The 27,784-nt window shown below is 37.9% G+C and overlaps 1 protein-coding gene across 1 annotated transcript; it reads left to right on the top strand.

The window, feature by feature from the left end:
* Positions 1–27,648, top strand: LOC147861880 (zinc finger CCCH domain-containing protein 66-like). Its single transcript, XM_087322472.1, has 7 exons — positions 1–341; positions 24,915–24,990; positions 25,135–25,182; positions 25,730–25,867; positions 26,356–26,616; positions 26,915–27,172; positions 27,266–27,648. The coding sequence occupies exons 1-7, from the start codon at positions 1–3 to the stop codon at positions 27,446–27,448; spliced, it is 1,305 nt and encodes a 434-aa protein (XP_087178598.1). The 3' UTR covers positions 27,449–27,648.
* The last annotated feature ends 136 nt before the right edge of the window (positions 27,649–27,784 follow it).

Genomic DNA, 27,784 nt, shown 5'->3' on the forward strand with positions numbered 1-27,784 from the left:
ATGGAAGATGGAGTCAACCTAGTCGTGGTAACTTATATTTGCATCTTGAAAGCTTGTGGCATTCTTAGATCTACCCACATTGGAGAACACATAGATACTGAGGTCAGAAGGTTAGGATTATTTCAAAACAACGCTATGCTTGGAAATGCTTTGGTAGATACGTATGCTACATGTGGTGATATAGGGAATGCACAAGAAGTGTTTGAGAAGCTTCCTATTCAAGATGTTGTATCTTGGAATGCATTGATTAATAAATATGTCAAGGAAAAGCTTCTCAATGAAGCTTTGGAATGCTTTTCAAAGATGACGAAACTAGGGGTACATATAGATGCGGTCACTTGGTACTTGCATTTTGAAGATCTGTAGCATGTGTTGAGTGCGTGCAATCATGCGGGGCTTTTAGAAGAGGGAGAGAAATGGTTTGATGAGATGTCTAAGGTTTATTGGTAGAACATTAAACTTGTATTATCGATCTATATAATCGCAAAGGACGTATTGAAAAGGCCAAATCTCTCCTTGATAGGGTATCATCTTCTGGTCATTTGTAGCTATTGTTAGCTATACTATACGTGTGTTCCAAAAAGGGAAATGTAAATCTTGGGGAATGGGCCTTTGAGCAATCAATAGAGATAGGGTGAAAAGTGCATGGTTGCATATGTGAGCATGGAAAATTTATATGCTACTACTAGTATGCAAATACATGCAAATGAAATCAAAGTTTAGAGAGTGAAACATTTAAAACATTATTTACCTATTTTTTTCATATTACTAATGACATCTATAATTGTTATACATGCATAACACCAAAGCTTGAAGAAATGCATCAAAATTTATGATATGAAAACTAGGGAAATGTGTTGAAATACAGTAAATTTTCCTACATGAATTTCCTATAATTTTTTGTTATTTCTTCGAATGCTCTTGTACAACCCAATGTTCAAGCAATTATTTTTGCAACTTGAGCAATTCTATGATCTAACCTCAAATTTCTCAAAACTTCTTAGATTCCTAATCTATTTCGAATTTTCTCTTTCAAAATTTAAATACCAAAAGAAAAACCCTAATGTTATTCTCAGTAAGCATACAATTGGAGAAGGGCAACCATGACCCTAATGAAGATACTCGTGAGGGATCAGTATTTGAAACCATGACCCTGAACATTGGCTAAAAGCTCATAGTGATGCTAAGTTCATTACCTCCACATCCCCGAATATGAACTATGTGCATGCCCTAGCAACTGTCAGTGCGATGTAGATAGTAAAAAAGTGTATTGCTTGAACCTCTCCCATATACCTATAGAAGTTGAAGGAGAGGAAACACTCATTGAGCCTATCCACTTTGTTCGCCTAAACCTCACAATGTCAAAAATGTTAAATGAAATAAATGGGACACCATGTATGCAACAAATTCCTAGACAATGTAACATGACCTTGGTGATGAAGACCACTCTAGTAACCTCTCCCCTCACAACTACCATTACTCTTGCCAAATTGCCAAATGTACTAGAGGAGGCAAATTTCCACGCACACTTTTGACTATATGAGCAAGGGTCACACTTCATCATGTGGCATAGACCGCAAAGGACAAGACGTGTACAAGGTGCGACATGCGATAGCTTGACCAAAGTAAAGGCAATCAACCTAGGAGATGAAGACAATGATAAACTAGTGCTAATCAAAATTGAGCTCACACAAGCATACAAAGTCTCCTTAACAAGACTCTTACAAGAATTTGAATGCCAAGAAGACCTTGAACACAAAACAACGTTTGCCACTCAATTTGATACATTCGCCTACAAACAAATGCCATTCCGCCTCACTAGCGCCTTGAGCAAAACCAATGAGTTGATCACATCTTTGCTTCCAACTAATGCAATGGAATTGAATCATATGTCAATGACATGTGCATCCATTTAGGGTGGGGTGTCCACCTCCAACTATTGTGCATGACATTCACTAAATGTAGAGAGTACCAACTTTGCCTTAACTTTCTCAAGTGCCAAAATTTGGGTGAAACATGAACTCATCTTAGGACATACATTGTACAATGATGGATATCCACCTAGAGCCACAATCAAACTCATATTGTAGCCACATATAAAGAAATGACCCCAAGTCTTGTTGGTTAAATATATAGAAGGTTCATTAAAATGTTTGCAAAAAAGTGTGACCCTTATACGACCTCTTAAAAACATTCACATGGACAGAGGAATGCATGACCGCCCTTGAACTCCTCAAGGAATGTCTATCCAAAGCATCCATCCTCCTATCACTTGAGTGGGACAAAGAATCCCACATGAACACATCTGCTTTTGTGATCGGAGCAGTCTCAACCCAACCTACAAAAGGAAACCTTGACTTCCCAATAACTTTCCCCAGTCATCAACTCAATGTTGCAGACGAAATTAGTCTACAACGGCGCAAGATGGACTCACAATGATATATGGAGGCAAGGAATTCCAACACTACCTCTTATCTATCACTTTTGGTTTTATGTTGACCATCAGTATCTTCTACACCTTGTCAATGAGACACATGCCATAAGGTGGATCTCCCCATGGATCATCAACTTCCTTGAAATCATCATGCAAAAAGTGAAAGACCACGTTCTTGCCAATCATTTACCGTGACTTTCAAGTCGCAAAGTAGCAACAAATTATTATTGAATCAAACGGGTTGAAGCTGAAGCTTTCCAAAAAAGAGATGCATGGGAATGGCTAAATTCTTATACAAACATGTGGTCGTGTGATTCGGATGCCCCTTGGAGTTAATAAGCAACCAAGGATCTTATTTTCTGAATTTAGTTACTCACCTCCTTGGTGAATTCATGGTAGTCCATCGAAGAAGCTCTTCGTAGGGTTTCAACAAGGTTCTTTGTAACATCCTCACATAAGTAGTGGCCGCATCATGGTCCAATAGAAGTACAAAACTCCAAGCGGTGTTCATGGTTTGTGAACCTCTTACAAAGTCGTGACTTGGCACACATGGTTTAAATTGGTCTATGGTCAAGTTGTCATCTTGGTGATTTCTTTGTACCTAGCCTTCATATCACTGCCCAAGAATGATGGGATGGTGACCTCCGACCTTCTTGCCTCGAAAACCTTAAACTCTTGATAGAAACCTACTTGCTACCATACCATGCCCTTGTAGAAAAAGCAAAACGAAACAAATGGCATGATAACAAGGTCAAAAGGTAAAGATTTAGTAGGAGGAGGCACAATCCTCTAATTCGTCTCCCAAACATCCAAAAAGAAACTCAAACTCCAATCTGAAGGACCCTATATTGCCACCACAATCACAAAAACAAGAGCATGCATTTTAAGAACCTTTGATGGCCTCGATTTTCCAGGGTTTGTCAACAAGGAGTAACTTGAAATGCCACTATGGTCCAATTATGTTGGAATCTCAACTCATTCTAAGAAAAAGGGACATGCAAAAATTGAGGAAAACCTAAGTGTCTTGCATCAATCAAAACCAACCTTCAACATGCTCAAACTAAACTTAAATGTTAAGATGTGACCAAGGCTAAATCACAAATGCTCTATGTGCCGTGTCATATCCAACAAGTTCCCCTATTAGATATGGTGGACATTGGCGTAACATCCACACTACTCTCATTAGAAACTTAGGAAACCATTGGATTGTAAGATCTGAACAAGTGCTTTATCAAATTGTGGAATTTGAAGGGTCAACATCATATTGCTTAGGAACCCCACATGCTCAGTCTAGTTGACTTGGGGGTTGATTTTGATCACAACTTGTGTCTTAGTTAGAGGTTGAAATTTTACATCATTGTGTGTTATATGTAATGTTCTCTATAGTTTTCCTATCAGTGGCAACATTTCTCAAATTTCTAGCATTGGAGCTCAAACTCCTTTAATCTAGCATACATTTCTATTTTTCATAAGTTTACTTTTCATTAGTCTCTTTAAGTAGGGCTTAATCTTGTGATATTAATGTTTATTCTCTCTAAATTTTTGTGCTTAAATCTAATTGAGGATGTTCTTGCAACCAATCACACAAGTCAATATGGTTAGTGTATAGTAGTCAGTTACATTAATTGCAAACAACTTTAATTTGTGATCAAGAGGAATTAAGTGATATTTTTGTAACTACACATTATTAGTAGTACTATGGATAATGTTGATATTACAACTAATACTAGGTCTTGATGTTATTACACCAACTTTTAGTTCCATTTTAACATCATATGTTTCAAAGACATACTATTCTAATGCTAGAAGTAACTTGTGAAGTCGTGAAAATTTTACATTTGCAAGACACTTAAAACACTTGTTCAATGCAAAAACTTGAAACTTGAAATTGTAAACCTATTGTTTTAAGATCGTGAAATATGAACTTTTTGTCATGATCACAAACATCAACATATTCCTCACAAATTGAACCACAATTGTAAGGTTGCAAAGCACATATTGTACCACTTCAAACATACATAAACAAATTTTAGAAGGTAAGAATCAAGATCATGCATTTGTATATTATCCCTCTGCCTAATAGAATTGAAGGCGAGTGTATTGAGTCTCTTATGTGATGCATATAAAGGCAACACTTACACATTGGACTTCCACTGTCCACATCAAATCTCTAATTGAATCATATTGAAATAGTTGCTCCCAATATGTATTATTGGAGTGCAATGTGTACACTTTTCCTTTCCTTACTTAGGAGTAGTTACGACTATAATTTTTAATGCTACATAAAATATTCTTGACAACCAAGATGAAACATGCTAGCAATTCCTTTTTTATATCATTAGTCACAATTTACAAAATAAATTTTCCCACACACGCTAAATTCCATTTTTCTCAAGGCACTTTGGAAGTTTCTATTTTGGAAAGTTTAAGCTATGTCATAATAATTATATCATCAAGTGGTGAATGATTTAAGACATTGTCAAACCATCACTTTGACCTCACACAATTTGAAGTCATTACTATTTAAAAGAGCCCCATTAGTGGGCCAAGATTTATTGACTAGGTGAAGTGCAAATCCTAATACAAAGTGTTGCAAAGCATCAAATGCTAGCAACTAGTGTTGTTATGAGGTAGGCAATATTCATGTTCCTCGACATCAGATGTCTTCAGCGTAATCTCCTTGGTCTCCTTCTAGTTTTTTCCATATTATGCATAATCTCGTGCTCAAGCACTATAGATGTCATCGTCATGTTTCCTTCAAGCCATAACCTCTCTGTCTTCTTTTTGTTTCAAGACATGATGCAATTCTATTACTTCTATCATGACTTGCCACAAAGTAAGCATCCTTATCCATGGGTTACAAAAATCAAACAAAACGGAAAATATTGTCAAATATTCCGTTTGATTTCATGGAAAGTGAATGCATTAAGTAGATTACACTTACTTTTTTATTTTCAACCAAAGGAGAAACTCATGACATTTGTACCATTTTTGTGTATTTAATAGTGGATATTTGTCACTAGCAAGTATGTGCGGTCCTCTACCACACCTCTTGTGCAATTGTCTACGTTTCGTAGGTCATAAAAGCAGAAATGTTTTTTCCCAACAAGAAGAAGATGAAAAGTGTATCTTCATAGAATAGTCAAATAGCCCATATTTAAAATTTCATTTTTTAATCCCTAGTACCTACAAAGAATATTACAATGATAATCCATTCTTCATTGTGCTTCCATTATTATTTTTTCTTAATTTCATTTCTTAGGTGTTAAAGCTTGTTCAACATTTGTATACCAATTTTCTCATTTTACCAATACATGTATATATAAGAGAAGCCATGCATATAGATGCATACCCTTGCTACATTGTATGTATGACTTTCCATGCCAAGTTCTTGGGTGCATAGCATGGAATGCACCAAATTTGGAAATTAATCAGGAAACATATTTATTCATATCATTCATTCAAGCACTAATGTTTTTACTAAATTCTTAGAATGAATGTCTAAAATTGTCTTATTTAAGACTATGAAACATTTTTTAGGTATTATATATGTGGAACTTGTTGGAATTTATGGTGCCCTAAGTGTCCATGTGGACATATTGTAGCCCTATTGTATATTCTCTAGTTTAAATTGTATTTGGCAATTATAATGGAGGATAGGTGCAAGATGTTGTGCCATATGATGGTGTCTCTCATGTATTAGTCATTTCATGCAATAGACATTTCTAGGTCTATCCATTTGATGTTTCTATGAAATAGGCAAAAATCTAAATTAAAAGTAAGATTTCTTGAAGATCTCTTCTATTGCTCTACACTACATTTGTGTAGGATCATGACCACAAAAGAAAGATTGGTTGAAGACTTTCCATTATTTCTCCATATCTACCTAATCAGCACATGCATTAAAGTGACCATTTACCACCTTGAAAGGGTTCACTAAAGGAATATTTCAAATATGACCAATGATGTTAATGGGTAACGACAACATGAACATAACTGAGTTGAAGTTGTTGTTTCCATTTTGATGACTAGTCTAAAAAACATCAATCTTTTATATGAGATGATGAAAGACTTGTTATTACACACACTAAATCAAGCATTTACATAAAAGAACGACGAGCTTGTAAACTCAACGAAAAATGAATCAAGAGCGGACTTTTACATTTCACATTCAAGAAATACAATTCTACTTAAAAAAGTCTGCCAAAAACTTTTTAAGTCTAGTTAAGATCATTATAAAACAAAATGGCACTCCATTTATAACAAGAACTTGGTTATATACAATGAAAATTTAGTGATAGGACCATTGAAACAATAACTTTGAGGAAAAGATGGAACTATGTTGTCGATGTTAGTGAAGTTGGCGCTATATTATGACATTGATGCATTGAGGCTCCTTCCACTCGCAATGCCTTTGACAATTTGGTTAGGACACTTTTTGAAACATTTCATGTACTCAATAATCATTCCTATATGTTGCACCACTTATTTGGCTAGTCATAGATCATAAATTTATTAATCAATAGTAGTAGGCTTTTCTTTCCTTCCTAAGAGAAACAATAAATTATACCTTTTGTAATGTATGCATATGGCAATAAGTATAAACAAATACTTTTAGTATGGACTAATATGAGAACTATTTTTGCACGAACATAACATGGATTCCGATGTGCATACCTCAATTCATAATTGTAAGATTGCAATGGACACACTTCATCTCATACTCCCATGGACTAATATGAGAACTATTTACCTTTGTAAGCATTGGAGGCAAGCATTGTCCGTTCCAAGGATGACTTAGAGGAAGGAAGGTGGCGGTTGATTATTTTCAGATAGTAGGAACCCACTTGTATTGTTTGATGATTGGTTTGTTAATCACTGCTTCAGTGTTTAAGGTGGTCTATAAACATTGAGTGCAAAAGCTCTATGACAAAAGCTTGAGCTTGAAAGCTCAAATGGTAAACCCTTAACCCCAAAGCTCGAAGGCTATATAGCAAAGACATCCAAGCACCCTTCTCCAACAAAATTATCATTGTCAATCATTCACGCCCCGCCTCTAGAGGTTTCTATTTCTCATCCCGAGATCGTAGTTAAACATCACGTAGACCTCCTTCTACTCCCCACACTTTATGCCAACAACATCGTGACTTTGTCCACAAGTGTTCAATCAGATTTTGAGGATGGTTCCATCATATCATGGATCCCCTTATTGAACTATTATCAAGCAAGACTATTGGGGACTTCGACTAGGGATGATGTCACTTTGTGCTCCTCTCAAGCATTGATGTGTGAGTTAGCAAAACCCTTTTTCAATGTCGTCGAGATGCAATGCCCTCTATGGTGGAAAAGAAGACCAAAAATCTATGGATAAGAAGAGGAGGTGAATAAGAGAAAATGAAAAATAATGACAATATACCTTAATGCAAAAATCTTCCAAAATAATGAAACAAAGAGCTGCTTCTCCCCCAAAAATTCCCAAAAGAAGAACCCCTAAGTAAGTCCTCTTCCCTTCCTTTTATATGGAGAGAGAGGTACCTCATTTGCATTAAATTCTCACCTACCTCGTTTGCATCGAAAATGCAAAAGGAACAATCCTTTTATATGCACTACAAAGATTCAAATTCTATACCCCTTTTTACATAGACAAAAAGGTGTGGAGTTCCTAGACTCTATACCCCTTGACTACCCAACCCCGTGGGGCCTTCCATTCTGTGAGGATCCAACCATCAATTCCCAATTTCAGTAGTGATCCATGAGACACCATGCCATCTCTTCTCCTACCACACCCATCACTCAACCCTATGTTCATACCCCCCTTGCATCTCTCCATTTCCCTCTTTAGTTTTTTTTCCTGTTTCTCAGTGTTGGCAATGGCGAGAATACTTCACTGCAAAGCAAATGTGCTCCACACTCTTATTCAACTGGCCTCTTTTGCCTCGCCCTCATTGACATAAAATCTCAAAAGTGAGGATAATCTAGGTTATGGAGATCAAATACCTTCACATCCACGATCCTGACATCAAGGCGACCATGTACATTTTGGTACGTCTCTAGATTCTCCTTACTACTCCCACATTTAGAGACCCTGAGTTCCATTGTAATGAACACCCTAAATGGGTGGTCATTGTCAACTTAAATAAGGGCCCCAACAACTGCCAAATGGTTCGTCTTTAGTTTCAAGTCAACATTTTTCCTTCCACATACGAAAGAGATTTTAAAACTATGGTCAACATACTTCCTCCCACCTTAGGCAAGTTATGAACATAGTCGACCATCAATGTTCACAACTATGCCAATCAACTTTAACTAGTTGGGAATGAATCACCATAGAAAAACAGGATGTCCATCTCCCCCCCTTCTCAAGATTCAATACATCTAGTTCCTCGTACCCTGATTGCCTTGACGCTAATTGTCTAGCTCCTCCAACTTCACCGACCAATTCCTCCTACTCCACCGTCCAATATTGGGGTTAGTTTTTTTATGCTTGCAAGAGATGTATTCATACTCCCAACCATGGGAGGACAATGATTAAGGAATCATGATGGCAAACACTTCAAATTGCTCCAAATTCCTCATTCTTCTTGTGTTCAACATAGCTTGGTTGTCCTATGGCATGAAGCACTCTCCTTATTTTTATGGGGACAAGAATCAAGCAGAAAACATTGGAAATATTTGAAAAAAGAGCTAATTGTGTCTTTTCCATTATTATGTTGACCTTGGGAGAGATGTGTTCTCCGTTTATTGGCTAGTTTCTTTTGTGGGCCAAAAAGGTGGGAGATGAAGTTGAGGCTATAAAATGGATACTCATGTACTTAAAAGGCGCCTCAAGGGTATGCCTTAGGTATGGTTTCAGAAAACCTATGCCCAAAGGTTTTACCGACTCAAACATGTCAGGGGATGTGCACTCCAATCGATCCACATCAAGTAATGTGATGACCTATGAAGGGGAAGCAATGTCATGGCAGTCGAGATTGTAAAAGGTTGTGGTTTTCTCGACCACAGAGGCAAAATATATGGTTGCAGTAGAGGTTGGAAAGGAGCTGATTTAGATGAAGAATTTTCTCAGTGAACTAGGAATGAACCAAGAAAGATTCTTACTTCATTGTGATAATCAAAGTGTCATACATTGCGCCAAGAACACTGCGTACCACTCTCAACCAAGCATATAAGAGAAGGTATCACTAATTATGAGAGAAAGTGGAAGAGGAAGAGTTTACCCTTGTGAGCATCCATACTGATGATAATGGATCTGACATGCTCACGAAAATCCTACCTATGGACAAACTCAGAGTCTGTCGACAGAAGACATGATTGGCCGACTCTCCCTACATGAGTGAAGGGGGAGGAGTTTGTTAGGATTTAGTCCCTCCTAATGGGTGAAGTTAGTTGATCGATTGGGAGAATCGGTAGTTGAAATCGGGTCGATCATTTGGAGTGACCAGCGAGTCAACTTGGTAGTTGACTGAGTGAAGAAAATGAAGAGTCGACCATTTGGGGTCTCGAACGACCAGAGGAATGACTTGGGGGTCAACCAATTTGGAGGTTGAAAATATTGGGTGGATAATCCAAGTGCAAGAATAGGCCGACTAGCCGGGTTGACATGATTGTCAATGACAGAGTTTGCTAGTCAAACCGACTGGATAGTCGACATAGGAATCGACTAGTCAAATTGACCTGTGGGTCAGATAGTCAAGTCGACCAGCCGGTCGAATAACTATTATAATATAATAATAACTTATTCCTTCTATAAATATGTGAAGCTAGGGAAAACTTTTGGGTGTAGTGTGCAGTTGTAGAAGAAGTAGAGAAGGTGTAGAGCAGATATAATAGTGATAGTGTAACAAAGAGAAGGTAGGAGACAACAAAGGTAGTGTAGGCATATTTAGGTGAACTTGCCAAAACCCTAAGTGGTGAATACTCTGTTCAACAAAGTCTTTGTAATCTGATTCTCCTCTTGTATCTTTGTCATATAATGAAGTTCTGTTGCCCCGTGGTTTTCCCCTACTTTAGGGTTTCCACATAAATTTGGTGTACTGCGTATTCTTTCTATTTTGTTGTTTTCTATTTTCAGTTCTATATATCATTTGTGTCTATTTTTCTCGTCTATCTACGGTCCTAAAACTGACACCTTCATCTCACCTCATTGTATCTATTTTTTTTTCTTTTAATGCTTCCTCTAACTCAATCTTGTTAAGTGCTCATTTATTTATTTCAAAAGAAGCTTTCTTACATTCTTGAATCTCATCTTCAAGTTTTGCAACTATTTTCTTAAGAATTTCATTCTCAATGACAACAGTTTGGAGCTTAACATTCTCTTTCATTAGTTTCCTAATCTCTTCACCTTGCTTGTTTATGGTTTCTTGAAGAGAAATCAAGTCACTCATAAACATTTTGTCCATTGTTACTAAGTATATTGCATTGGCATAAAGAATCGTTGGTTATCTTGGCTCATTATCAATCATACTCCTGGACTTTGTGGCAGCTTTACGAGCGTTTGCCATTGTAAGACCAAAACTAGGAGAAGGATACCTCTGAAACCTATTAGCTTTTGTTGATTACGAAACAAATCTTCTTGGAACATATCACAGACCTTGTTGTGAGCTTCGAATCAAGCCATAGCTTGTCAAACTTGAAGACCGAGATAGATAGATAGATAGATAGATAGATAGATAGATAGATAGATTATATTATCGTCTTCGGAGGTCAAATATGACCTATGAGACCAAAAATATTATATTTCACGTGATACGTGTGGAAGTGAGTAGTGACTCTCGATGTTCAAGAACTTTACTAATGAATGTTGCAATCAAGAGTGCACATTGTGGTTGTGAGAGGAATTCATGCAAGGATTGGGCTCGGTCAAAGAGATGTGGAAAGCATGGTTGAATATGATCAAAGGCAAAGCATTGTATCAAAGTGTGATACTTGGACTCGTGAACTTGTTTAGGGCAAAGTGTGCATAGCCAACTACTCTCATCACTTGTGCCCCAACACCCTGTCTCACATCGTAATGCATGTGAGCTAAGTTGCATGGAAGCAATGGTTTGAATGACAGATAACGGTATGGGCTCTAACATGTATCGATGTGTACGGTTTTCCAGTTCCGCAAAGAATATGGTTTTGTAGTTAGGTGCAACATGTGTAGTATGATGTGTGAAGCGTGACCCTCCACACTTGCCCAATGTCATGATACATTGGCATTGCAAGAAGGCCTCATTTATAGAGGAATCTAGTGATGCATCATGAAGCAACTGTCTTGCATCCCATCTACCAAACCATTTTTCTATATCTTGCATCCAACTGGAACACAAAATTTTGCTTTTATGAGTCTTTTGGATCTTTTTGCTTGCTTCCCATACAATTCTAGGAAGTCGATGCGAGGGACTTTTTTGAACCTTAAGCATGTATTCAACTACCCTTTCCATGGCCATGATCTCAATGGGAAGCGATCCCATCTCAAGGAGGAGGAGGGTGTAAGACGTTTGTTTCTTAACTTGTAGAAACTTTGTAAGAAAATGTTTTTGGACATTTTCAAACTCTTTCCACATAGATTTAGGGATGTTACCGCCCCATACTTCCACCCCATAAAGAAGAACTGGTGTCACCAAAGTGTCCAGAGAGAGAGAGAGAGAGAGAGAGAGAGAGAGAGAGAGAGAGAGAGAGAGAGATTAACGTCTTCTAAGGCCAAATTTGGTCCATGAGACAAATGGTTTATAACAAAAAATGGGATATTTACCCATTCATCGAAAGTAAAAAATAAAAATAAAAATAGAGTTTTATGCTAAATAGTTCTAGTAAAATAACAAACATGTTCTACAATGAAAATGATGTTATACTAGGCCTAATTTCATTTCCATCCAAGTCTCTCGAAGAGAAGCGGAAGGTCAAAGGGTTTCGATGTGGATGTGGCCCGTGGCCCCAATGTAAAAGGTACCCCAACCATAGCTTCTAGTCGACGTAGCTCACGTTTCCTTATCTTCTCAATCCTTTCTATTCCGTGTCGACTTGTTTTGAAGCCCAACACCCAAGGGCGTTTGGTTGTTCTTAGCATTTCGGCTTCCTCAAGAGAGAGGCCGAGAGGCGTAAGAGTATCCACATTCATCGTCTCCCCTTGTTCTTGAAAAATTACACTAGTTACAAGTTGATGAATAGTAAAAGGGTTATGGTTAACACTTTGTAATTTATTCTCCCTATGTTGTTTTAGCTCTAAGATATACCTACCTAGTCTCTTTACATCCGAGGCATCTAATAGTTTGGAGAGGGTGGGAGAGGGTCCTAATATGTCTTGGTATTCCACTCGTATCTCGGCATAAGTTGGGCACTTGCATGTGAAGTGATACTCATCCTCTATCTCTATGTGGCACAACCTACATAGCCTTTCCTCCCTAGGGACTCTATTAGCCTGACCATTCTCAATCTCAAGTTGGTGAGATGATATCCTAAGTTTTCCAATGGCCACCCTTAGTGCATTTATTAAGAATGTATCTAGATATCTTGGTCATGTAATAAAACCTAACTGAGAGAAGTGCAAGAAGTGTTCCTTATAATATGTAACATTTTAGATAGGAGTGGCTCTTGTATCGAGTATAAATTTGCCATATTTCTTGGTGTATCACTTTATTACGGTCTTCATGAGATATTAGAATTTGGTCAGTCCCATGGTTGTACTTAAGGGGGGCGTAGGTTATTAACGTCTATGTCGTTTGCAAGTAACCAACTCACCACAGTGCTATACCAAGAGCTAGTGTCTCCAGACGCATGTAGGAATCCGGATGCCTCAAAGGCTCTACGGGATATCCTATCTTGTGGTTGGCTATGTATCCGATGAATAAAAACTACCACTTGAAACAACGCTTCTACTAACATCGGGGGCAGACTGAACTCTGCTCTAATAATGTCATGTGGTACTGTCGATTTGCTTTGGAGTTGACGTGATAACATCGTCACCAAAGGTCTCTCTAATTGCGTCCACATGAAAGATGGTAGACCTAGAACCCATACTCCTGATGCTTACATGAGGGACGGGGTCACTAATGGGTCGAAGAGCCATCCCTTAGTTCGTGGCTCTTGAAAGTATGCTTGGTGGCATTGTCTCTCTAAGAGTGAGAGGGATGCATACCCTCTCGTTAGCCTATCTTTGGTTGCCTAGGTCATTGAGAATTTACCTAAGCGAGCACTAAAAGTGACTCCCAAGTATACATATGATCCAACTACCTCAACTAGTTTATGAGAGAGGATTAAGTGACATTTACTCCTAACTCGGGACAATGTCTGAAAGATAAGGACATTAATTTTCGCTAGATTCACTACAAGTCCTCGTTGTGTACAAAAGTCATCTAGGGCATTAAGATGCTTTTGTAGGCCGTGTTTCAACTCTGAGAGCAAGACAATAATGTCGTCTGTGTAGAGTAAGAGACTAACTTGTGTATCCTCAATAGCTACTCCCTTGCCTCCCTTACGAGCAATAAAATTAATGATCTCATTCATCAATGTAGATCCCAAAAAGAGTCAGTGATAGGGGCAATCCTGTTTTACACCAATGGTGCTAGTGAAACCATCGGATAGGCCACCTGGGCATCTTACGCACCCAGAGACTTGCTCATATTGGGCATAAATGGCCCAGATCATGTCATTTGGTATCTCCAAGCTCTTAAGTCTATCAAACAACTTCTCCCTAGGAATTGTGTCAAAGGCTTTGCTGAAGTCCACAAAGCAACAATATAGTTTCTTCTTACGAGCCTTCGTTTGGTCAATTAAGCACCTAAGTGTGAAGATATGGTCAATAGCGGAGAAGGCTCGTTTAAAGCCAGTCTGCTCAGGTGCTCGAAGACTTAATGTTTCCATATAATCGTTGAGCTTTGCTTTCATTACTACACCATATAGTTTAGTGAGTGTATGACCCTTCATAATGGTCCTATATGTATTTGGGTCCATTGGGTCCCCTCCTTTATGTATAGGGGCCACTGTGTTCATGGTCCATTGTGGTGGAAAACCCTCGGCGAGGGCGCGGTTGAAGATTAGAGTGAGAAAGGGGCCTAGCCACTCTCGAGCATATATGATGTGCTCGGCTCGCAATCCTGTTTCACGTGTGGTCCATGGATTTCCTATGTTGTAATTTTTTTATGACCTTCGTGACCCTAGAGGTCGTGAAAAGTGTCCCCATGGTAGGTCGGGGTGTGGAAGGCATTGGAATGGGTGGTTGGTTTGGGACATGGTAGAGTCTCTTGATATATGTGTGTCAAATATTGAGAGAGAGAGAGGAATTGGGGGAGTGAACACATACATACATACATTACTCCTTCATACTGGAATGCATATATACATACATACATACATACATACATACATACATACATACATACATACATGTATTATCGAATAAATACATACATACATCATACACATACGTACGTACGTACGTACATGTACAATGGAATACATACATACATGCATTATCGAATAAATACATACATACATCATACACATACGTACATACGTACACGTACAATGGAATTCATACATACATATATTAACATACATACATACATACATACATACATACATCATAGAAAAACATAAATACATACATCATAGACAACAATGTGTCTATTGGCATCTAAACCATTAATAGGCTTGGCAAGGGAATCATAGGCATGGAGGGTGCAGGTGTGTAGTCGATGGTGCGCGTGATCAATACCATCCAATTTTACTTTATGGGGAGCCCAAGGAGCCCAATTTTACTTTATGAGGAGCTCGACTCAATTGAAGGCAGGATCCCGTGGAACTAGAGGAGCTCAACTCACTTGAAGACAGGAGCCCGAGGATTTCAACTCATTTGATGGTAGGAGCCCGAGGAGCTCGACTCACTTGAGGCAAGAGCCCGTCTTATTATGTTTTATGACAAAAAACCCTGATCCTTGTCATTTTGATCATTTCTTGAAACAAACGACCAGGGTTTTAGGAGGGAAGAAGCTACCTAGAACTACACCTGCCATCAATTTGCATGTGGCAACCATCTGCACCCACATCTGATCAACTTTTGGAATCATTTCCAGGTATATAGTTTAATGCTTTCTACCTTTTTTTGGATTAAAAAAGAATTGGGTGAAATTTTTTGGTTGAAGGTTAAACGTTAAAATAATCACATAAAAAGTTAAAATGTTATTGAAAATGGTTTGCATGCAAGAGACGATTTTTGAATATGTTTGCATTGCGCATTTTGATCACTTGCATACATTGGATGATGGTTGTAGTAGGGTTGGGTTTAGGGATTCTGAAGATTGTCAACTCGGTGTATTTTGGAATTGTCAAATTTTTGTATTTCTTGTACATGGTATCAAACGATTTGGGGTTTTTCTGTAGGGAAAGAAGAGAAAAAGAGAGAGAAGAAAGAAAAAGGGGGGGGGGGGGGGAGAGAGAGAGAGAGAGTTGAGGGAAACAGAAGCGTATTGTATTAATAGAATTCCCTTAACTATTACATCATTGGTGGTGGCTTTATAAGACCACCACCGATACGGTTAGAGTTTCCTTCTTATGAAGGAAACCGTATTCCTAAGAACTAAGAACTAATACTACTATTTTTTATTTTTTTATTTTTTTTCCTTATAATAATTATTATTTTCCACACTTCCCCCTAAGCGAAAATTTCTAGTAGTGTAGATTTTCATCTTTGTCTTCGATTACATAAATTAATCCAACTTGCTTGCAACAAATAATGTGCTTAGAATGTTGAAGAGGTTTTGTTAGAAAATCAGCCCACATTTGATGAGTGGGAGCAAACTTTAACTCTATCTTCTTTGTTTCAATGAGATCACGAAGAAAATGATGTTTTAAGTCCACATGACGTATATTGTCACTCATCTTCGGATTGTTGGCTAACTTGATGCAATATTGATTATAGCAAAACAAAGTCACTATTGGAATAGTAAATAGTTTAAATTCTTCAAGCATAGCTTTAATCCATATGCCTTCTTTAGCCGCTAAAGCTGCAACAACATATTCAGCTTCGGTGGATGACAATGTTACAGTAGTTTGTTTCTTCGACTTCCACGAAATTGCAGCGCCAGCTAGTGTGTAAACATAGCCACCTGTTGACTTGCGATCGTCCACATCTTCCCCCAATCTAAGTCCGACCAACCAATTAGTTGGCTAGTGGGATTTGTCCATCCTTGCACAAGTGTGGTTGACTCAGATTGTGTGGCTGAGTAAGTCAACACATAATGTTGAGTATGCTTCAAGTATCGTAGTAATCTTTTGAGCACGATCCAATGCTTTGGTCCTGGATAAACCATGAAACGAGAAAGAAAACCGGTGGCAAAGCAAATATCGGGACGTGTGCCACTTACTAGATATCTTATACCTTATACACCCAAGGATTTGTTTATAGGGTACATCCTTCATTTCAGAACATTCTCGTTCATTCTTGGGACAATCATCATTTGAAAGTTTACATGGAGAGGTAAGAGGAGTACTAATAGGTTTACTATGAAGCATATCAAATCTTTGGAGAATAGAAATAATATAGTTTGATTGTTATAATGAGATAATATGATTTGTTCTATTTTGAGTTATTTTGATGCCTACAAAATGTGTCATAGGGCCTAAATCAGTGATAGGAAAGACATAAGCGAGTTCCTTCTTTGCAATAGCTAGATAAGATTTAGAATTAGAGATCAAACATAAGCGAGTTCCTTCTTTGCAATAGCTAGATAAGACTTAGAATTAGAGATCAAGGGCAAATCATCAACATAGACACCTATGATAACAAAATTGGATTTGGCTTTTCTAACATATATATTTGGCTCATTGTTTAGACGATGATATCCAATTGTTATAAGAAAAGAGTGTAGTTTGTGATACCATATGCATGGAGATTGCTTAAGGCCATAAATAGATTTACGAAGTCGACAAACATGTGCTGGATGACTTGGATCTTCAAAAAATTATGGTTGTTGTAAATAAAGTTCTTCATCTAAATCTCCATGAAGAAAAGCCGTTTGTACATCCAAGTGATGCAACTCTAGATCATGTTGAACGGCAAGAGCAACGAGCATTTGAAAACCACATATTTTTAGCATTGGACTAAATGTTTATTTATTAATATTTATTTCGCTTATTAATATTAAACTAATAACTACTACTACTAATATTTATTTATTAATTTTTTTCACTTATAATTATTGTTATTTTCCATATTTTCATCCCGATGTTCTTGCAAATGGTATTGTCCCATTTTTTTATTTCTTGTATTTTTGTTTCATGATATGGATGCTATTGTCTTTTACACTACACAGGAGCTAGACTCATTAGTCAAGACCCTGACTCATGTAAGAAAGCAAGAGTCCAACTCATTACTCAGGATCCCGACTCATTAATGAGGAACCTAACTCGCCGAGTGGTAGGACCCCAACTACCTCAAATGTTTGCTTTGGTAACGATCACACTAATGTCCATTTTCCACAGACAATAATCACATAAAACAATGGACCATCCTAACAAAAGACTGAAGACACATAATCCAATCACATAAAATAATCGATCATATAACATCCATTTTCCACATAATTCAAACACACCTTAATTAAAGGAAATAATCAATTCCTATTACACCCGAATGGATTGGGCTGATATTAATCCCAACCGATCACACCCAAATTCAATCACAAATGAATCATGGAATCTTTGCCATGATGGAAGACGAATTGGAGGATATGTCATCGTCGTCCACAACATCATTCACATCTAAAGACAAATTGGAGATGGGCACTCAGTCATCTACATCCGAATGTGAAGACGAGGCGGTGGATCCCTTCATGTATTATTCCCCCAGGTATTTTGCGTTCACAAAAGGTATGTATGATTTGATAGTTGACGATTTATCATGACAAATTAAGGTATGTCGTGAAGATTTTCGGCAATAGTGTGAAAATCCCATAAAACGTACAAAATCGAGTATGAATCACGTAATACAATAATTGTGAAGATAACATTTTCAATATCTAAGTACAAATGATGGAGGTTTCGAATGCACTTTATTACACGAGAAATGGACAACTAAATGTCAAGATATGAGGGTATAAAGTTTGTGAAAAGAAAAGAGAAAATTGTGAGATATCCCACATAGGCACGACAAATACGGCTCTCATCATATATAAGGTGGAGCAAAAGACATTATCTTTGTGTCTATGTGTGGAGCATAGAGAGTTCAAGGCAACTTGAACTTAGAGTGGAGGTGGCTAGCTACTCGAAAAGGGTTTTGGCCAACCATAACTGGACCGGCGATGGAGCCGGTTATCCGACCGCAATCCGGCGGCGGCATGCGGCACCGGTATTCGACGTCGGTATCCGGCGTCGGCGACGGTATCCGGCGAACCGGCGACTAGATAAAATAAATATATAAAAATATATACATATACAAGGAGGGCAAGTATGGATTCGAACCTTGCACCTCCAAGTTAGGAGTCAAATGGCTTACCATTAAGCCATAGTATTTAGTTAAAATTATATTTCTATCATTGTAATTTTACATGTAAATTCTCATCCATGAGTGCTAAAATGAGTGACATGATTAGCATGCACCACATGTAATACTTAAGCGCCAAATGGCAAACATGCAATTTATGCATGTCTTGTACCCTCACATGCATCATATGCATGAGAGCATCTATAAAAGAGGGAAGGGGGAGGAGAAAAACACGAGGTTTTTTGTATGAAAATTAAGAGGAAGAAATTCGTTATCAAATCAATCGTGTAATCTCAACTTCTCTCTTTCCCAATCTATCTTAAGTACTTTCTCGCCAAAGCTTGTATCGACTCTAAATCCTTCCGGTCCAGAACCCCGGCGGTTCCGCCTCATGATCCGCGCGTAGTGACGGATCTTCACGACAACGTTAAGTGATGTCACAAGGGGTGCACCTCTCAATCTCCATGCATGGAGGCATGTGAAGAGTTCACACATGCTAGGGGATGAGAATGCAATTTAACTTAAGGCATCACCTAATCTTCAAGTCATATGCGTAGAGAAATGGAGCGAGGTAGTATTGGTGTCACATGGTGGCGTCTCCCATCAACCATTGAGAGGGACTCTAAAAACGTTAAAGAGACATTGGGCAGTGGATCTTCGTGATCTTGGCTGCGTTAGTGCATATGTTAAAGCACTCTATAAACATTGTGGTTGCCTATCGGTGTCAAAAGCAACACCAACCGATATGTTGGGAATGTGTGTCGTCAAATATAACAAGACTACTTCGATAGAAGTGATCAAGGTAGAATCCCTTAAGTTAGATGATGCGCTCGCGGAGATTCAAACTAAGTATCACACACGCTTAAGGAAACAAGTACACCCAATAGTGGTCATGTTCCAAGAAGTACACCCAATGTGTACCATTTGCCAGCACACCCAAATGTCATACGTTGTGGCAAAGATGACCTATTTGATGTTTGGTGTGCAAGGCATGTGGCACGGATGAGCATGCATAAGGATGTCAAATATGGTCATATAATGGGTGTATTCACACTATCTCCTCGTACAAACTAGGTGGCTATTTCTGTAATTAGCATAAAGGGCAGTTGCCCTAGTTTGGTTAGTATATAACCAACTTCGTAACTAGTTTGTAGGATGATGTTGTTGTTGTCGGTTCTTGAATAATACAAGTTTGTATTTGTGCCTCTCAGTTTTTCCCTCTTTCTCTCCCCCAAATGTTGCAAGTTGTTAGTCTTCTCTATTCATTGTTCATTGTTTCATTCACTTAAGTTTGTTGTCTATTAGCATATAGTGTTGTAGACATTTCTTCACGACGACCCATTTCCAACAAAGGAAGCATAGTCTAAGACTAGTCCATTAGAACTTGTTAGCTATAAGTTCTTTATGATACCAAAGGAAGTCCATAACATGGTAAATAGGTTAAAAATCGGGAGTGCCATGTCAAAGGTTGATTGATCTTTGATGATGCAAGATGCCTCTACACTCTGAGACCTTGGGAAGGTGGCTCATGTCTAACCCTACTTGCCTGATGAATGTGGATCTCCGGTGCGGCAACCATTTATGTTGGTGCTTCAAGATCAATGGATGTTAGAAATGTGTGCGCAATTGTCGCTAAACAACTCTTGGGCAATTGACTCTACATTTAAAACAAACTAATTAGGGTTGTCATTATATGCAATTGTGGCCCCAAATGCCATGGGAATTGGGATCTTGTTATGGTACAAGTCACGTTAGAAACTTGTTTGAGAGTCATATTCACAAGGATGCCCAATGTGAGGCAAAATCAATAGTGATCAATAAATGTTGGACATCATATAATGCCATAAGTAATGTGGTTCCATATGACCATCAATCTTGGATTGTTGCTAATGGGAAATGGTCGCAAACTCATTGTCAACTTTTATTGTCTCAGTTCCATGCCAAAAAACCATGGGTGGACAACTTGTTGCCAAAAGTAAGTGCAATTGAGAGAAACCATCTTTATCACCGAATGTGTCAACTCATGCAATGCATTACGGAATCCACATTCAGTGTGATGTGTGAGGAGTTAAAGGGAGAATATGCAAACAAGCCAAGTGTTTGGCAATATATAAAAGGAGGATGGTGTGGCTTGACATGTGTGTGGAGGAAACTTTGGCCCAAGTTTGGGAGAATGTTCAACTACGGACACGTTGACACTACCAATATTGTGGAGAGACATTGGCAGTTTATCAAATATATTGCCTTGAGAGGAAGAAGTAACCGATCAATTATTGATCGTGTACATGTCTTAATCGGGGATAGTGAAATTGGCACTTGCATCAGAAGTAACATCGTAGAATAATACTAGCAACAACAAGAAATATGTGAGAGTGGTAGATTTGCACCCTGTGCAAATTGTATGGATCAAAGGTCAAGACTTAAAGAGGCCGAGAGGATACTCGAAAGGTATGAAACTAATATTGCAATAGTGCATATTGTGGACAAGGCCCGATATTGGTTTAAAATATTGAGCTTGATGACTCCCACTCTGTGATATAATGTATCACTTCAGTGCTCATACTGTGATTGCCATGACCTTGTGAGTAAATGTAAGCATATATTCAGCATCTGGATGATTATTGAGAGGCACATGTCCCATCTATATGGGTTGTTGCTTTTTATAGATCACGTGGCCCATATGCGCAACGACCATTTCACAAAAATAGAAGTGGAGACAGAGGCAAAACTAGTCGAGGAGACAAACCCTATAGCATCAGGTATGGAGTAACGGGAGTCGAAATTACAAACGGCCGAGGCAACTATTCCATGTCTAAAGCAAGCGTTATGACCCCTCGACCGTACAACAAGTATTAGGACGAGAACATTTTGTTTTAGGACCATTGTAATAAGGTTTACGAATCAAGTATGTTTTAAGTTTTAGGTTTAAAGTTAATTTTTCGTTGTTAGGTCTAAGTTTGTGTATTTTTTGAAGTGTTAAGTTTTATGTATGGTGAAGTTTGTCGATTTTGGAAGTTTTAATGTTTTAGTTTGTGGCTATTTGATGTGTTATATTTTAAGTTTTAAGTTTCAAGTTCAAAGTGATTAGAAGATTTTGGTGGAAATGATACATTTGGTTGGGCAACCTGCAACAGTCAGAGTTAGGCGACCACTGACACCTTTTTCTTCGCGCGTTCTTTTTTTTCCAAATCAGACGATAGGGATCGGCAACGGCTCGGCTCAAGCCTAAACTGTTTAGGCTTGAGCTTACGTAAACGGTTTGAGCTCGGTTCTACTTGGCTTGAGCCTTGCCAAAACGGCTCAAACCGTTTTAGCTGTTTAAGCCATTTATGTTATTTAATAATTAGCGTTTAGAAAGTTTGAACTTGAAAGTTGAGAGAGAGATTGACAAGAAGCCATAGGCAATAGACTGTTGAGTGATGAGAGAGGGAGAGGGAGCTTGCATAATGGATGATCAAAGGACCTCCTTCTTTCTGTTATATGCATTCTTTCTATACATATAGATGAAATTTTAGTTCCAAATTCTCTCTCGAGTTGGACCTAAGATGCGGCGAGCTCGACTTGATGGTGGTTGAGGGATGGGCAATAGCAATCAAGAATGGACATATTGAGGTCTGGAAAGGGTTACATCGACCCTCTCGTCGTGAGCTGACTATATACTGGAGGTGCTCGAGGGTCGAGCGGTAGCAATCTACAAAGCAAGATGAGGAGGATTGGGATGGGAGGAGAAGAAGAGTAGGAGGAAGTGGTAGTGGTGTTTTTTGGGTTTCTTCACACCTCTAAAGCTTTTTTTGTCTCAAACCGATTCCCAAACTGGTTTAGGGATTGGTTCGGTTCAAGTTTGAGAACCCCAAAACAGTTTAGGCTAAACCGAACCGTTGTCGATTCCTATCGAACAATGCAGATTGCACACGCCACTCAGTTGAGTGACCTGCACCATTTGTGGCCACGATTCCCTCGTCAGCCCTATTTATGATTTGGTAGCGGATAAACACACACACACACACACACACACACACATTAATACATATTGGCATTCCTACATTAGAATGAACCATACGTATCATACGTGCATTCACATTCGAGAATGATTCAATCAAACGTGTATAGTAAATCATCTCAATGTTGGATAGGATTGACTATGGTCTATATTATATATTATTCACTCTCAATCCCAATAAGTGGACTCTAATCCATTGTGAACCACCAACATAAGTATGGTTGCAATATTTGCATTGTATCACATGCATACTTTTGGGATGCTTATTAAGAATCAAGACATCTCTATCATCCTCACTTTAGAACTTTACAAAAAAAGGAGTATGAACTATAGAGATTGAATCAAAATATGTCATTATAAATTATAATCAAACGTTCAAAAACTCATAAAACATATATTCGAGAATATGAAGAAAACATGACATAGGCAGTAGTAGCATAACAATTTACCACCAAGGCAAGCTAATTTCTAATAACAAAGAAAGAAAAAATAAATGATCAAAAACTCATAAAACGTATATTTGAGAATATGAAGAAAACATTACCTAGACAGTAGTAGCATAACAACTTACCACTAGGGTGAGCTAATTTCAAATAACAAAGAAAGAAAAAAAGAAAAGAACAACTAAACGATCAAAAACTCATAAAACGTATATTCAAGAATATGAAGAAAACATGACATAAGCAGTAGTAGCATAACAACTTACCACTAGGGTGACCTAAATTCTAATAACAAAGAAAGAAAGAAAAAGAAGAAAAAGGAACATGACACTAACATAAAATTTTGCCATGACACTAACAAGAGGATATGAGAAAGTTAAGAATAGAGCCCAAGACACAAGTAATAGTAGCACAACAACTTACCACTAGGTTGTCCTTAGTTCTAATTTCTAATAATAAGAAAACAAAAGAATTATTATAACATGAAATTTCGCTATGACATTGTACTAATGAGAGAGTAATGTAAATATTGGCAATCGAACCCCAAACACAGACAACAATAGCATGGTTACCGACCACTAGGGTGAGCTCAATTATAATGAAAATGTATGAAAAAGAAGAACAAAAAAGGAGTACGTATTTTTCTCATTTCAAACGTGGTCGTTTCCAAACGTTTGAATGCTTGCAGTCTACATACATACATATATACATACATATACATGCATACATACATTATACATACATACATATATACATACATATACATGCATACATACATTATACATACATACATATACATGCATACATACATTATACATACATACATATATACATACATATACATGCATACATACATTATACATACATACATTATTACATTATACATACATACATACTCCTCCTCCTTCTCCTTCCTGCGTATAAATACATACATAAATTCATACATACATACATACATATTCCTCCTCCTTCTCCTTGCTGTGTATGAAGACTGATCATCTCTGTCTCTCTCTCTCTCTCTGTCATCAGAAGTTCGTTTGTTGTGATCATTATTGGCACTACCTCCTCTCTGTGTCTTCTTCTGTTCGCCATGGCTATGATCCATCTTTGCTCCATCTCAGACTTTCGTGATTCTGTCTGATTCATCCTTCGATTGCTTTTACTCCCTTCTTCTTCTTCTTCTTCTTCTTCTATTAATTCCTATTATTATATCCAATCCATCCCACCAATTAAGTGCATGCGGAATATTATTAAGAAGATCAGAATTTAGAGTGACAGAGAGGAATTCCACCTCTAGGTTCTCCTTCCTTCTCCATTGAGGAATCCGCCGAGAATCAACAGATTCCTCCACCTGCTGCTGCTCTGCGTGACTGCGCCTTCTTCCTCCGTACTGCCACTTGCCGATTTGGACCCCATTGTCGCTTCAATCATCCGGAGCCGTTGGATCATCCATCCATTACGATGGTAAAACAGCAGAAGAAACAAGTTAGATTGAATCAGAAAGAAGAGGCTAATCATTCCATCCTTTACATTGCTTCTTCTGAATCTTCTGAATCTTCTGAATCTTCTTCTTTTTAGCCTTTTTGATTTTCCATTTTCTTGCTGTTTTTCTTTTCTATTCTTCTTTCCTGTTCCTGCTACATCTTCTTCATTGGTTCTGTTTTCTGTTAATTCAAAATGTTGCTTCCTCTTTTCTGTTTTTCCTCCTCCTGGATAGATTAATCTATAACCCTAATTTCCTGTTTTCCCTGGTCTGTTTTTATTCTTCTTCTTCTTCTTTTTGGTATTCTTCTTGCAGGAAGGCTATATTGGGCTGCCACAGAGGATTGGACAGCCTGAATGCCAGGTAGCTCTCTGTTCTTCTTCTTCTTCTTCTTCTTCTTCTGTTTTCAAACATCTATTAAGGGCCTCATATCCTTCAGATTAAGCTAAGATGAACAGCATTATCATAACATTAATAGTGGTAATGTCAAACTCTGGGCATTAATCATCATCATCATCATCATCATCATCATCATAACATTAATAGTGGTAATGTCAAACTCTGGTTAATTTGATATGAAAATTATGAATGCAATCCTTTCAAATCAAATATCTTGTAGATAACTAACATATACATATGTATACACACAGACATATAGATATGTATATATATATATATATCATTATATGTAATGATCCCATCTCTATGCTTATGATTCATCTAAAGACCCATAATATTTATGCATATGCATAATTATATATGCATTTTGCAATGATGGGCATTTGGGAACCTTAGTTTTCCTAACCCATCCAACCTCTAAACCCTATTATTTATTTTGTTCAAGTTTCATTTAAATCTCAAACTCTAATACTTTCTTTCTTTCTTATTTCTGTATATCCCATATGTCCAGTTCTATCTTAAGACAGGGACCTGCAAGTTTGGTGGTCAGTGCAAATACCATCACCCGGGCCAGCAGCTTCCATGTGCAGGAAGTACTACAGAAGGAGCCCTACTATGGTTCAACCATCTCGGATTACCTATAAGATTGGTTAGTAAATAATGATGATAAATAATGTATTGATCTCTACTTATCAAGCAAGCTCATCTACACCAAAACAAAAATAAATAAAATAAGGACATAAGGCCTTTTGTCCATAAACTAGTAGAGATCAATGCATTCATTGCATTGATCTCTACTTATCAAGCAAGCTCATCTAAACCAACACAAAAATAAATAAATAAGGACATAAGGCTTTTGGTCCATAGGGTTCAATAGGATCTTCTAAAGTTCGGCCGGTTTTAAGTATAGCTCCCAAGTTTCGGAGGAAAGAAGTTCGCACTTCAAGGGCTTGTCTAAGTGGCGTAATGCTCATCCACTATCACTTCTAAAGGAAATTAACACTTTTTTGAGGTTTTCAATGTTGTTGTTGTTGTCCACATAGAGATAGATTGATAGAGATTTTTTGGTGTCCATAGAGAGGACAATGTTGATCCCATGGGACCTAAGTACAAAAGTTTTCTTGATGACTTGGCTAGGGTGAAAAGGAGTGTGTGTATTATCTAAGGACGGGCAGATGCAAGTTCGGTACATCGTGCAAGTTCCATCATCCAGAACCCATCAACATTGAAGCCATGTTTCGTTCGCCAATACCTTTACAATGTTGGGCAACTATAAGGCATGTTGCTTCTGTGGCTGGCTCTGGATTTTATTCGGGAGTGTCGCCGCCTTACGATATGCAACCCCCTTATGCTTCTTCTTCTCAGAGCATTCCAATGACTTGTTGGAATTCATATCAAGTAAATATTACTTTATGGTTTCTCCCTACCCCTTGTTTAAAGATCAATGTCTTTTTATATAATGACGCATAAGTAGTCACAAGAGTGCACAAAGGTATGTCGCCCTTTTATCCTTTCAAAAGCCTAGTTTTTTTCTATACCACGGTTATATCGACTAAATCGTTGTTTGACACTTGATGCATAATTAATTTGTAATTAGTCGAGCATTGTTATGTGTATGCTTGTAATGTTTACGTCCATGATAATATGTTCTTTTGGCACGTCTTAAATCCTTTAAAAGTTTTTCCATTTGTTTCAGGGTCAATATGTCACTTCAAACGACCGACAAATGAAATTCATGAATAGCACCCAACCAAAGCCAGGATGGACATTATCGTCGGATTCGAAGGACTTGTGCTTAGAGTACCCCCAAAGGCCTGAGCAACCAGATTGTGACTTTTATATGAAAACAGGGCTTTGTGGGTTTGGCGGGAATTGCAAGTATCATCACCCCAAGGATATTACCATTCCATCATTGCCAACTTCGATGAGTCCTATGGGTCTTCCTCTTCGTCCGGTAAGATAATGTTATTAATTTATTTATTCTAAAATTCCTCTGTTGAAATTAAAATGCAATCGGGTATCATTTATGGGAATTTTGTGTCAACAGGGGATGCAACTTTGTACATTCTACCTTCGAAATGGAATATGTAAATTCGGACCCATTTGCAAGTTTGATCACCCTATTGCACCCCTAGTCTCGTTATTTCCTAGTAAAGAGCCTTCCAAAGCGGGCGTTGATCCTCCATTTTCACCCATTCCAATCTCAGTAGTGTCATTACTCCCTCCATAAAAGTAGACAATTTTTATCTAAGCTCTTGTATAATTACGTCCTTGTAAAGAGCAATGAGAAGTAGGCAATCCTCAATCAAACAAGAGCCATACATGGAAAATGGTAGATCTAAGTCAAGAGGATAACTAGAAGAGCCTCAAAATGACATTTACTTGTCACGTTTTCTAGCTTTCCAAAAACCATCGCGGATGAGAAGATGAAATTTGGGCCCTGATTTATTTTTCATTGTTTTAGTGTTTGTGCTCTTCATTACCTCTAGAAACTCTTAAAAAAAGTGTGATTTCCTTCGAGACATTATCGAGGCAAGCCTTCTATGACACGTAATGACCTTGCATA

The sequence above is a fragment of the Azolla caroliniana genome, unplaced genomic scaffold, assembly GCF_043228905.1.
Source record: "Azolla caroliniana isolate FFs.n. ecotype wild unplaced genomic scaffold, voAzoCaro1.0.p SCAF_7, whole genome shotgun sequence".
Taxonomy (NCBI): Eukaryota; Viridiplantae; Streptophyta; class Polypodiopsida; order Salviniales; family Salviniaceae; genus Azolla; species Azolla caroliniana.

Bases quoted from the DNA above. Each gene is read 5' to 3' on its own strand.
- LOC147861880 (XM_087322472.1), top strand. From the start codon at position 1: ATGGAAGATGGAGTCAACCTAGTCGTGGTAACTTATATTTGCATCTTG. The intron at 25,183-25,729 runs GTAGCTCTCTGT...CCATATGTCCAG, and splicing joins TTGGACAGCCTGAATGCCAG to TTCTATCTTAAGACAGGGAC. The intron at 26,617-26,914 runs GTAAATATTACT...CATTTGTTTCAG, and splicing joins CTTGTTGGAATTCATATCAA to GGTCAATATGTCACTTCAAA.